Source organism: Gallinula chloropus, assembly GCF_964237585.1.
Source record: "Gallinula chloropus genome assembly, chromosome: 20".
Taxonomy (NCBI): Eukaryota; Metazoa; Chordata; class Aves; order Gruiformes; family Rallidae; genus Gallinula; species Gallinula chloropus.
In genome coordinates, this window is record NC_140105.1 from 10,271,593 (window position 1) to 10,284,767 (window position 13,175).

At 54.0% G+C, this 13,175-nt stretch overlaps 1 protein-coding gene across 2 annotated transcripts; it reads left to right on the top strand.

Moving 5' to 3' along the window:
- The first annotated feature begins 47 nt into the window (after positions 1-47).
- On the top strand, positions 48-13,050 carry LRRC45 (leucine rich repeat containing 45). Of its 2 annotated transcripts, XM_084273488.1 has the most exons (17): positions 48-270; positions 1,039-1,100; positions 1,888-1,958; positions 2,591-2,769; positions 3,494-3,622; positions 4,778-4,890; positions 5,441-5,499; positions 5,631-5,708; positions 6,573-6,708; positions 6,979-7,056; positions 7,235-7,346; positions 7,508-7,578; positions 8,451-8,543; positions 9,016-9,108; positions 10,768-10,941; positions 11,037-11,184; positions 11,610-13,050. In XM_084273488.1, the coding sequence occupies exons 1-17, from the start codon at positions 51-53 to the stop codon at positions 11,804-11,806; spliced, it is 2,013 nt and encodes a 670-aa protein (XP_084129614.1). In that variant the 5' UTR covers positions 48-50; the 3' UTR covers positions 11,807-13,050. The 2 variants fall into 2 exon arrangements, 1 of the variants encoding a protein (XP_084129614.1); XR_014617763.1 differs by lacking the exons at positions 48-270; positions 1,039-1,100 and having other exon boundaries at positions 1,827-1,958; positions 11,610-11,862; positions 11,953-13,050.
- The last annotated feature ends 125 nt before the right edge of the window (positions 13,051-13,175 follow it).

The window sequence follows — 13,175 nt, forward strand, 5'->3', positions numbered from 1 at the left end:
TCCCGGAAGCGCCGGCGGAGGCGGGGCCCGGGCGCCCGGGCGCCGCGGCCATGGAGGAGTTCCGGCGGGCCTACGCGCGGCTGTGCGCGGCGCCGCAGGAGCCGGTGCTGCGCCGGCTGCGGGAGCGCGGCGGGGCGCCGGGCCGCGGCCGCCTGGACCTGGCGGCGCAGAGCCTGTCGCTGGAGACGTGCGGAGCGCTGGGCCGGCTGCTGCCCGGCGCCGCGCCCTTCGCCGAGGTGGCGCTCGGTGACTGCGGCCTGAGCGAGGAAGGTGGGCGCGGGGTTCCCGCGGCGGCTTCCCGGGCGGGGAGGGGAGGGGAGGGGAGGGGTGGAACGGCGGGACGTGCCGCCCGGGGCTGCGCTCCCGCTGCGGTGGCCGGCGGCAGCGGGACCGAGAGGGCTCGGCCTGTGAGCGAGCAGCGGCCCGGCAGCGGTAGGGGGGTGGCGGTGGCTCCGGGGTGACTCAGGCCGCGGGGGAGCCCGGGCCGGGGCCGGACAGGGAGGCGACAGCGCAGGGTGAAGCTGTTGGCGAGCCCCGGGCTTGCCAGGCGCTGCCGGGCCGGTGGCAGCTGCCGCTGCCGGGGGGGTGTGGGTAGGGATCTGCCAGGCCGCACCGCCAGGGCCTTGGGCCTTGCCGAGCCCCGGGCGGGATGCTGCGGGACGGGGAAGGAGCTGCTGCTCCATCCCCGCAGCCTGAGCCGGGGCTGAGCCGGCCAGCGGCTGCCCTGCCGGGCTCCTCCTGGATACGGGCTGTTGTCACAGCGCGCTGGGAGCTTGTGTGGGGGATGTGCAGTTCCTACCCGGGCACCTCTTGTGCTGAGGAGAGATATATCAACATAGCAATAACTCTCCTGCGCTGGGAGTTCAGGCTCAGGCTTTCCAGCAGCAGCAGCAGCCTTTCAGTAAGTGGCTGGGTTTCCTGTAGCCATATGGTCTGAGCTGGCAGTATGAGAGGATGCTCCTTCTCTTCCAGCTCAGGCACAGGGTGACACACAGGTGATGAACAGCTCTCTCTGTGGGGTTTTTCTTTCCTCCTCAGGTGTAAAACTTCTCTTGCACGGTCTTTGCTCCAACACCACGGTCAGATCTCTGGATTTGAAGGTGAGTCTGTTCAAATAACATTAAGACAAAGAGATGGGAAGGAAATAGGAACACAAGCCTGGTTAGTTGTTCTAGCAGCTCTGTGCTTATGTGAAGCTCTTGTTCACAGAGGACTTAGTTCTTGCCTCCCGAACACCATGTCACGACTTTCCAAGTTCCCTTTCAGCTCGTGTTTGTCTGGTTTTGTTCAGTTACCCTGCTTTGACAGGCAGCTGTCAATCTGGTGGTGCCTGGGCAGATGAGATGCACATAAGATTTCCTTTGGGTTTGTGCATTACTAGTTGTTTGACTTGTGCTTCCATAGAGTGTATCCACCTTTCAAGCAAGCCTGGAACTAAGCACCCACTTTGAGATGTGACGATCGCTGTGCCATCAGGGTGACTTTCTGTCTGTGTTTCTCTGGCCTGGAGCTATTCCACTGAACCTGTGATCCCAAACCATGTCACACGTCTCTTTCCTGCCTGTGCTGGTGCTAACAGAGCGTGTTGGAATGGTTCTGCTTATCTACAACCATCACTTCCCATCCCATCATGGATGGACAGCTCATCCTGTGCTGTCCTGTGATCCTCCTGAGCTCTCAGTCATGGTGTGACTGAGGGTGTGTGTATCCACCGTCCCTCCTGGGCTCCTTCACTTGCTGGAAAGCTGACAGATTTGTGAAACAAACGTTACTCTGACCATCTCTGGCAGAGTGAACTCTGCATTAGGGCTCGGGCGCGCCTGGTGGTGTGTGGTGGGATAGCTGGATGGGGAAGGGCCTGCTGATCACCTGGGAATGTTGTTTCAGGGAAATAACCTGCGGACGGAGGGAGCTGAGGCTCTGGGGAAGCTGCTTAGGCAGAACAAATCCATCAGGAGGTAAAAATAAACAAATTCTGTCTACCTCTCTTTCTGTTAGAATCATAGAATCCCAGACTGGGCTGGGTTGGAAGGGACCCCAAGGATCACAGAGCTCCAACCCCCTGCCACAGGCAGGGACACCAACCTCCAGGCCTGGAGCTACACACGGTTGCCCAGGGCCCCATCCAGCCTGGCCTTGAACACCCCCAGGGATGGGGCACCCACCCCCTCTCTGGGCAGCCTGTTCCAGCCCCTCACCACTCTCTCTGTAAAGAACTTCCCCCTAAAATCTAATCTAACCCTTCCCTCCTTTAGCTTTAATCCACCCCCCTTGTCCTGCCATTATCTGCCCTTTTTTCTGTTATTCCTGGCAGATGGAGCACAACATAAGAAGAGGGATGAGGGTGGTTTTTCCTTGGGGTAGGAGAAATGTCAAGTGGTGCAGTTTCTCCTGAGGGATGGGACAGGAGAAGGAGTGGGAACTGGAGGTGCCCTTTCTGAAGATGCATGGCCCTAGCAGCATCCTGCTGTGTGAGTCTCTGTTAGGGAAGCTCAGTGTTCAGTTGGGAACTGTGATCCAGAGCACAGTTAAGCTCTTGCAACTGCCTGTTTTTTCCCATGAACTCAAATCCTGTCTGGTTTTTCCTTAGCCTAATCTTGGAGTGGAACAGCCTTGGTGTGTGGGAAGAGGGCTTCTCCTTTTTCTGCCAAGGACTGGGAACAAACAAGTCTCTCCAGCGACTGGATCTGCGCAATAACCAGATCAACCATCAAGGGGCTGGAGAACTGGCCATGGCACTGAAACAAAATGCCAGTCTCCAGGAGCTGGGTAAGGGTGTCTGGTTCTCAGCCCACCTGTGTATGCACACACACACACACACACACACACACACACACACACTCATGTATTTTCAAGGTGGTTGCAGCCTCCCCTGATCTCTGCCAACTGATCAGTGTCATTCCCAATCCCTGTCGGTCTGGAGTGCTCTGCAGGCTTTGTGCAGGGGTAGAGGCCACAGCCCCTTGGCCTCTGGAGAGTGGGAACTTCCTTGTAATTCCTGGAACCACACCTGGAGATGGAGACTGTGTGCTGGGAGCAGGACAGTTCCTAGTGGAGGAGGGAGTGGGCTCATTCCCATTCGTGGGTGCTGTTGGCACGTGTCATGACACACTCTGAGACCTGTCCTTAGGAAGGAATTTTCCAGAATTTCCTTCAGGAAAATGTGGCTGTAATTCCAGTTCTTTCCCATCCACAGATGGTGGTTGTGGAAGGAAGGCTCACAAGAGGGAGGGGCAGACTTGCACACCCCTCCAACTATAATGCTTTCCTGCACTTTGCTGTGCTTAAGGTTCACCCTTGCCTTCCCTGCTTTGTCATTGTCCCTCTGACCCCTTCTTCTTGAAAAGGGGGCTGGTGCTCACCTGTGTTTGTGCTGAGGCCATCTGGGACTAGTTAGCCATGCTGGTGGATGTGTGAGGACCCTGTTTTCTCTTGAGCTCTGTGTTTCTCAGCACAGGGGTGACTCCAGGCTGAAAGCTTGCTTCCTCTGCAGACCTGCGCTGGAACAATATCGGGCTTCTGGGTGGTCGAGCTCTGCTGAACTCTCTGCACAGCAACAAGACCCTGAGGAGGCTGGAGCTGGCTGGGAACAACGTTCCTAGTGACATCCTGAAAGCAGTGGGTGAGTATTGCTTGTTGCATGGGAAAAACTCGGTAACTCCTCTCCCCTTGCAGCACTTGAGGGGTGTAGGGTGCTTGCTGTGCCAGAAGAGAGCTCTTCCTCCTCCACTCCCTCTCTCAGCAGTGTTGACACAGTGCCCTGTATCACTTTCACCTCTCAACGTGGGCTGATCAGGTTGGAGGTGTCACTTGGGAAGAATTTAGGATCTGCTTTGCCTCTGGGTAACCCAGTTTGGATGTAGCTGATGCAGCACATCCTTTGTCATGGCCCTACCTGCAGTGGAGTGGAATGACTGGGGTGTTGCTTACCGTGTATGTGCTGCTCTCTTAGGTTCTGCCCCATCTTGTGTCTGTGAGGTGAGAGTGGTCTCTCTATGTGGGCCAGACTGAGAAGGGCTCCTGTCTGCTCAGGGTGACACTTGTCTTGTCCAGCTGTGCTTGCTGCTCTCTGTGGAGAAGGACCTGGGGGTCCTGGTTGATGACAGGGTGGCCATGAGCCAGCAGTGTGCCCTGGGGGCTGAGAGAGACAATGGGATCCTGGGTTGCATCAGGAGGAGTGTGGGCAGCAGGTCACAGGAGGGGATCCTCCCCCTCTGCTCTGCCCTGGTCAGGCCCCACCTGGACTGTTGTGTCCCGTTCTGGGCTCCCTGGGATAAAATAGACAGGGATCTCCTGGAGAGAGTCCAGAGGAGGCTACAGGGATGATGAAGGGCCTGGAGCATCTCCCCTGTGAGGAAAGGCTGAGTGAGCTGAGGCTGTTCAGCCTGGAGAAAAGAAGCCTGAGAGGGGATCTGATCAATGGTTCTCAATAGCTGAAGGGTGGGACCCAGGGGGACATGGGCAGCCTCTGCTCAGTGTCTGTGGGGACAGGACAAGGGGCAATGGCCTCAAGTTGGAGCACAGGGAGTTCTCACACCAATCTGGGGAAGAACTTTTCCCCAGTGAGGGTGAGGGAGCCCTGGGACAGGCTGCCCAGGGGGTGTGGAGTCTCCATCTCTGGAGAGATTCCAGCCCCGTCTGGACGCCGACCTGTGTGACCTGTCCTAGGGAGCTGCTTTGGCAGGGGGTTGGACCCCATGGGCTCTGGGGGTCCCTTCCAAGCCCTATAGTTTGTGACTCTGCTTTAGAAACACGTTCCCTGCTCTCTCTGCACCAGAACAAGCCACGGGCCACAACCGAGACCGTCAGAGTATCCTGGGTGAGGCACAGAGCCGGCTGTGCACACTCAGCAGGGAGGTCTGGAGCCTGAAGGATGAGAAGAACAAGCAGGTCAGCAATCCTGCATGTTGGTGTGGCAAGTGGGGTGCCAGGAACCCTGAGCTTCCCCTCAGTGTCCCGGTGAAACGCTCGGTGGTGGGATTATGATGTACCTGAAGTTGCCTGTGCACCTGTGTGGGTGGGCACAGGGCATGGCTCAGTCCTTCCTCTGAGTTAGGTGTCCCAGGAACCAAATTGATGACCACATGTGTCCTGCTGACCCCACTCTGGGTTCTGGAGGAGTTTTGGTGACTTCTATTTGTTAATTCTTTTTTTCACCCCTATTCATGATTCCAGCTTGTGTTTTACAACTGGTTTGATATTGTCCCAAGTGGTGAAAACCTAGAAATAGGAGTCTCTCTTCCTTCTGACACCTCATGGTGCAGTCCCTGTGGTTGATGACCTCAGTCAGATGTGCCAGTGAACCTGTCAAACCTCCAGTACACTTGCTTTCAGTAGCTTGACCTGCCTTCAGCTGTCACTAGGGAAGAGATAGAGGAGAAAGGGAAATTATTCAAGCTGATGTAGTTCCTTTCCTCACTGATTCTTGCCCTGTTCACAGCTCTTGGATTTGATGGACACAATAGACAAACAGAGAGAAGAAATAACCAAGAGTGGCAGGTGAGTTGAATTGCTGAGTGCTTTCTGTTTCTTGACAGCAGAGTCGGGTCCTCTCCATTTCCTGGCAAAAATTACTCACCCTTTTTTTTTAATTCCCTCTCTTCTTCCTCCTCCCTCCCTGCCAAATGCAGGGTGTCTGCAGCACGAGTCAGCCAGCTGCAGGAAGCCTTGGATGAGCAGCGCTCCATCATGAATTCACTGAAAGCCAAGTATGGAGGAGGAAATCCTGAAGGCATCTTGCTGTTCTGTTCTGCATAGGCAGAGCAGAGCTGTTAGGAAGAGGGATAATCTTGCAGAGGGGCAGGCTTGCTGTTTGACTCAGTTCTGCAGGAATATCCAGAAGTTATGGTCAGATTGGGGCCTTGGGTTTGTTACTAGACACCTAGCAAGGGAATTACAGAGGGTGAAAAGGGAAAAAAAAGGGATTTCTGGGATGGGGCATGTTCCTTGTGCAATCCACAGCCTGGCAAGAGCCTGTACCTGCTTGCTCTGGCAGTTGGCAGTATCCTCTGGGAGCTGCTGTGGATATGGAGGAGCCTGACCAGCAAGGCTGTTTGCTAAGGAATGATGAGGTGGAGCTGCCCATGAGCTGAGTTAGATTGTGTAGGGCTGTACACATGTGACAGCAGTTAGACTGCAGACACCAGGGAGCCTGGCTCCTTCAGGGATGCTGTGTGGGGATATCCCTCAGGACCAGAGCAAGCAAATCATTCCTGCTGCCTGTGTGCAGCATTCAGGCCCTGCTGTTAAACAGCCTCTCAGTGGTGCAGCTTTGTTCTTCTGTGGGGGTGGGCAAATCCTGGGGGGGTCTGGGTGTGGAAAACAGCTTGTGGAAGATAACACAGGAAAGTACACTGGGGCACCAGAGCATCCAGCTCTGGGAAGCCCCAGGTCTCCACCTGCAGAGGCTGCTGGGTGCAGAGATAAGTGGTGGCCCTTTCCCTGGGCAACAAGTGCCTCCTTCAGCTGGTCTGATTTAATCCTCTGTGTTAGGGTCTTGTACCACGTGGTGCAGAGAGCCCACTGAAGGCATTTCCCTCAGAAAGGACCCTGGAAGGTGTTTCTCTGTGTAGGCTGCAGATGACTGAAGCTGCCCTGGCGCTGTCTGAGCAGAAGGTGCACGACTTGGGAGAGCTGCTGACTGCTGCGAAGCAGGAGCAAACCAGCATGGCTGAGCACCACTCTGAGGAGCTTCAGCAGCAGAAGCAGGTGAGCTGGATGAGTCCTGGTGAGGTTGGAGAGCAGGGTTGCAGGCCATACCTGGTGTGTGAAGGTTTGGAGGGTGCTGGGTGGGGTGAGTTTCACCACTGGTGCACTAACCACAGCTGCCATCACAAAAACCCTTGTGTAAATTATTTGAGTGCTTCTATGGAGAGGAGCAATAGTGTTCCTGGGGTAGGGTGGATTCAGTTGGATGTGCTGGTGGTTGGAGTAGGTAGGTGGTGCCAAGAACTGAGGTGGTTTTGGTGCTGTTGGCAGGAAGCTGGTAACCGGGAAGGCAAACTGTTGCGGGACTTGTCTGCTGCCAGTGACAAACACCTGATTCTGAGAAACCAGGTAGGACAGCTGGAGAAGCAGGACCTGAAACACTGTTCACTTCTGCTCTGTATGTGTGTCTTCTGCTTTGATCCTTGTTTGTGTCTTTGCTGATCGTTCTGTACAGCTCTGCTAATAGGAAAGAAGAATGCTCTGTGGTGATCTGTGGTGATGCTTTGTGGTGATGGTTTCCTTGTAGGTGGAGGAGCTGGAGAAGAAGTGCAAAGTCCAGCAGGACCAGCTATTCCAGGTAAAACAAGACTTGACCAACACAACAGCAGAACTGAAGGTGCGGGCCATGCAGGCTGAGGGTGAGTGGAGGAGCAGAAGCAGCTCGTGGACACCTGGGGGTTGGGACTGGCTGTGAGTTGGTGGTGCAAGGCAGCCAAAGAGAAAGGGTGGGAGAGTCTGTGATCGAGTAGAAATACAGCCTGTGCTGCCACACTGTGACATGCCTGCTTTCAACCCTCAGAACGCCTGGAAATGGAGAAGAGAAGACATAAACAAAGCCTTGCAGACGTGGAAGCCCTTCGGTTAAAGGAGGTAAGAGTGGGGTTCCTGCAGCCTCCTCACTGCTCCTGACATACAGGTGCCACTGGAGGTCATTGTTCACTGCCAGCTGCTCTTAAACAAGTTTAAAAGTCAGTGGACTTGGCCTTACTGTGGGGCTCACAGGCTGTTTCTACAAGCAAAGCCCAGCTGAAGAGATCACAGAACACTCTGCTGGCTAGTAAGACCTCGTAGCTTGTAAGAGTAAGGGGCAGAGAGCTACATGATGCTGCAGAAGAGGCTTGGAGGGTGGGCCCTTGTGTCAGACTTGCTGTGTGCAGAGGTAATTAGCAGTAAGCAGTCTGGTCATGCTGGCTGAGATAAAGAGGTGTTAATGGAAATTGAATTTGTGCTGTATACAGCCAGTGCTTCAACCTGGGGCTCAGTTTGCTAGTGCTTCTCTGCTGTGTTTCAGGGAGGTTCTGTCTGGAGTGTGGACATGACAAGAGGCTATGGGCAACTCTCTTTGGAGTGTTTATTGAGGGGTGAGATCTCTCAAAATGATACTAATAGGTTTCTCTGAAGATTTTGAAGTCTTGTAAGAAAAGACATAGGCCAGGCAGACTTTTTGCCATGTTGCAGCCATAAAATGAATCTCTGGTGATTTGTACCACTTGAAGATGAGAGCTTGGACTCTCTTCTGTTTCATCTTGGCCTGGAAGGGATCTCTGTCTAAAGTTCCCAGTTTCTAGAGGGCAGATTCTGTCTGCATTGCAGTTTCCTAGTGGAGCACTGAGGTGGTAAGAGGAGTTCTGTGGTGGTAGGTGGGCCAATGAAAGATGCTCTTTCTCATGCCAGAAGGCAGCGCTGCTGTGCCTGGATGTAGCAGTGGTTTTCCAGCTTAAGTGGTTTCTGCTCCTCTGCAGGTGGATCGTGTGACACAGCAGCTTGAGGCCAGCGAGCGTTCTATGCAGGAGAGGATCCAGAGGCTGGAGGCTATCAGGATAGCTCTGGAGGAGGTGAGAATGCATGGCTCCAGGTCTGCTGGAATGCTTGGGTAGTGGTGGCAGGAGAAGGCTGCCAGGGAGTCCTTCATGGCTGGCCTTATTAAAGATTGTCATGTGCTCTGGGGAAGAACAGAAAACAATGGTTCACCTGCTGAAATGGGTTTTACTGCTTTGGACTAAGGAAGGAAAAGGTTCCAAGGGAAAACTTGTAGATTCTGTTCAAACAAAATTAAAGTTTCTGTTGATCATGGTTAGATTCTTACCTGGATTTCACTTCAGGGGTCTCCCATGTGGTCCCAGGTAGCATAGCACATCTCCCCTACCTGTGCCCCCTGCCAGATTCCCCTGGGTTTGTTTCCTCTGCCCCTGAGTGAGACACAGTGAGTAAGCTGTGTCATGTAGCCTGTGACTGGAACCTGCTCATGTCTCCTGGTCAGTGTTGCAGCTTCTCTTATCAGGAGTGTCTGTCTTGTTTCTGTGGCAGGAGCTCAGCCAAGCCAAAGCCGCTGCACTGGCCGAGCGGGGCCGGGCAGAGGAGGAGATGAGAAAAGCCCGGAGTCAGGCGCGGCTGGAGGAGGTAAGGACAGGACCTGTCTGTGGGAAGGAGAGGGTTTGGCTGCCTAACCTGTGTTTTTGTCTTGGGGAACTGCTGAGTAACTCCCTGCTCTTGGTTTCACTGGCCTGCAGATAGTGGGATCTGTGAGGAATCGCAGAATCACAAGGCTGGAAAAGACCTTTAAGATCATCAAGTCCAACCATTCCCATCCTAAGCTAAACCATATACCTGAGTACCTCATCTACCCTTTTTTAAACACACCCAGGGAACATGACTCAGCCCCTCCCTGGGCAGCCTGTTCCAGCCCTGACAACTCTTTCAGTAAAGAATCTTTTCCTAACATCTGCTCTGACCCTGCCCTGGTGCAGCTTGAGCCCATTGCCCCTTGTCCCATCTCCTGTCCCCTGGCTGGAGAGACCATCACCCACCTCTCTGCACCCTCCCTTCAGGTAGTTGTAGGTGGTGAGAAGGTCTCCCCTCAGCCTCCTCTTCTCCAGGCTGAACACCCCCAGCTCCCTCAGTTGCTCCTCAGAGGATTTGCCCTCCAGCCCCTTCCCCAGCCTGGTTGCCCTTCTCTGGACTCACTCCAGGACCTCAGTGTCCTTCTGATGGTGAGGAGCCCAGAACTGGACCCAGCACTCGAGGTGCAGCCTCACCAATGCCCAGTACAGGGGCACAATCACTTCCCTAAAAGGAGTCCTAAGAAGTCTGCTTTGGATTGTCTCCAGAATGCAACCACAGTCCCCACCTGCTCTGTGCTTTTCAGTGCTGACAGAATTGATGTGGATATTGCCAGTTTGCAAAGCTAACAGCTAGGTGTTGATTTTTCTGTCCAGTAGCAGCTTTCATGGGCTGCTTCAGTGGCTCTGGACTCATGAGGAATCTTTGCAGGTGGTTACTGCTGTAGGACTGAACTTTGTGAAAACAGCAGTGAAGTCAGCACTGTGAAAAAGAACAAAGGCTGAGGAAAATACACCCAAACTATTAGAATGTTTCACAAAGGAAAATGCTTTATGGAGTTCCAAGCTGCCATGTGTGTCTGTGGTGGGGCATGGCAGCTGCTTGGCAGTGCACAGTGCTGTCTCAGAGGCGTTTGGGGTATGGAGGAAGACAGAGCATTAGTTACAAACACTGGCAGTAGCCTTGGTGCTTCTACCAAGGACACAGAATCACTGAACCATTAAGGTTGGAAAAGACCTCCAGGATCATCTAGTCCAACCATCCTCCTACCACCCATATTACTTACTGAGCCATGTCCCTAAGTGCCTCATCCAACCTTTCCTTAAACACCTCGAGGGACGCTGACTCCACCACCGCCCTGGGCAGCCCGTTCTAATGGGGAACCACTCTTGCTGAGAAGCAATGTCTCCTAATTTCTAACCCAAACCTCCCCTGGTGCAGATTGCAGCCATTCCCTCCTGTCCTATCACTAGTTATCTGTGAGAAGAGGCTGAGCCCAGCTCACCACAACCTCCTTCCAGCGAGCTGGGCTGTGCAGTGTCTCCCATCATCGTGTTTTCCCTGGCAGCAGCAAACAGCTCAGTGGATTCTCTCCTGACTGCAAGGGAGCAGTGCTGTGTCTGTTGTGGCTAAGCCTTCAGTGGCACTTGGCAAAAAAAAGGGGAGAATCCCTTTGCATGAAGGCAGTGAGGTATTTCTGTTTCCCTTCCTGTCTTGCAGCAGCAGCGACTGGAGCACCTGGAGGAGAAGCTGCGGCTGATGGCCGAGTCCCGCGATGAAGCTCAGAGCTGCTGCCTGAAGCAGAAACAAATGGTTGCTGAGGCCCAAGCCAAAGCCAGCCAGCTGAGCCTGCATGCTGATGGGCTCAGGAGGCGGCTAGAGGAGCTTCAGCAGGTGATCTGGACTGGGGCAGAGAGGATGTCACCACAGAGGCAGAATAACTTGCTGAAGGGGGGGTTGTTATTCGTGGATCTGTCTTTGTGTGTCAGGACCTGAACAGTAAAGAGGAGGAGAAAGTGGTGGAGGTGAACAGAGTGAAAGTGGAACTACAGGAGCAGATTGGACACCTGCAGGTTGAACGCACAGCACAGGAGGGGCTGAGGGAGAAGATTGCAGCCCTGGAGAGACAGGTGAAAGGTGATGGATCCTTTCATGCTTCTCAAATGGTGATGCTAGGTTGTCCTACAGCAGGCCTGGAACTGAGCTGCGCTTACAGGTAGGGATAGTGCTGCTTCCTGCCTGTGTGTGCAGCTGTGGATCATTCTCTCCATCCTGGTCTGTCTGCAGGGATTCTTGTTCTCATTTGGGAGAGACCAAGACTCAGATGACTGAGCTACCCAGTGCTACCCAGTGCTGTGCAGCAAGCAAAACCTTTGCATTTCCTGCACAGTGGAGTGTAACATCTTGTCTCTGTCAAACCTGTCACATTCTCATGCAGCTTCACCTGTGTGCCTGTTGATCATCCTGCTTCCCATAGCCTTTGGCCACATCTGTAGCGTGGTGCTCCTGTTTGTTCTAGACACACCTTACCTGTCTTCACTAATGCTGCTGTTCTTCCACAGCCATGTCAAGTAGTCACCGTGAGGCGCTGCTGGACAAAGAAAGTGAAATCTCTGTGCTGCTGGAGAAACTGAGAATGAAGGAGGCTGAGATTGCCAGGATGAGGGAGGAGGAGGCCCAGCGAGCAAGCTGCTTGCAGAATGCCATCATGGCCTATGTGCAGGGCTCTCCCTTGGGAACCCACAGCTCTAGGAAATGAGAGCATGGCTTAAAGGATCCAGATACCTGCTGTCAGGAAGAGAGTGGAGATCTCAGGTACAGCTCCTCCTTTCTACCTGGGACAGTTTTGTCAGAGTGGGGTGACGTGAAGGCTTGGAGCCACAGGAAATTGCTCTTGCTCTTCAGAAATCTTGCTCCTGACTGCATAAAGGAGAGGAGGAAACCACCATCCAGGGCTGGGATGGAGGCTCGTGGGTCTCAGTTCATGATGTGGAGCCTTTCCCTGCACTGCTACAGCGTTTGAAGTGTATGGGACCGGTCTGTTGGCTCACCCTATTGTTACCAGGGGGTTGGCTGTTCCCTGGGCAGCAGTCCTCCCCAGGCATCTGTTTGGATGCCAGGGCTGTTTGCAGTGAAACCCAATAAATGATTTCACAGTTTCCTATAGGTGGGAGCCATCCACTTTGTTCCTCAGGTCCTGAAGCTGCTGGAAACACCCGTGTGTGCTGTTACACCCAGTGCTTGCAGATGGAAGCAGTGGCTGACACAGGGCTTGCTTTGGCCATTCTACACTGTCCCCTGCCCACCCCACCATGGCTCTGGCTCTAGTGATGGGCAGTAGATTTGCATTCCCTGTCTACAGAAGCAGGAATGCTGAGGGGGCTGCTGTGCAGCTGCTGTCCAGCTGCTTGCAGGGTGGCTGGGCACTGGCCATTAAGTCCTCTACACCACTGACTGGTATTGCAGAGGGTGGGGTGCTGGGGGGTTAGTGTGGGTGCTTCCTCACTTGTGAACTGCAGCCCTTGGCTGGAGTTCTTGTGTCCCCAAAGTCCAACGGGCTTTCAGTCCGCTGGGACAAGTGGCAGAACTGTCCTGCTGGCTTCTCAGGATTGTGGAGCTGGGAACTGTTTTCTGGTCCTTCCCCTGGAGAGGACCAACCTTGCTGCTGAGGAGTTGCTTCTCTGAGCACAGAGGGGAGAAGGTGCTCCCTTCTTCTGGTAACACAAGTCCTCATGTGGTGTGGAGAAAGGAAAGGGATGTAAGGGTCTGAACTGGAGGAAGCAGAGACCTCTGTCAGACAGCAGTGGGGGAGCCTCCTGCTTCTCCAGCGTGTCTGGGGGGGGGAAGAGATGAACTTGGGAGAGATGAACTTGTGGGACTTATTTTAAGAAGCAACTGGAAAAAGAAACCACAGGGAGGGGGTTGGTTTGTGTGTCTGATTTTTCATAGTGGGTTTTGCTCTGTATTTTGAATAAAGAGCTTTTGCATTTTGCCATAACACTGGAGGGTGGTGAGCTGAATGTTTGGCTTACAGGGAGGGAGGGAGGGCCCTGCTGCTGGGTTACCTTCATGAAGACTCTGCTCATCCCTCCTGGAGAGCTAAAAGGCTGTCCAAGGTAGGTAACTAC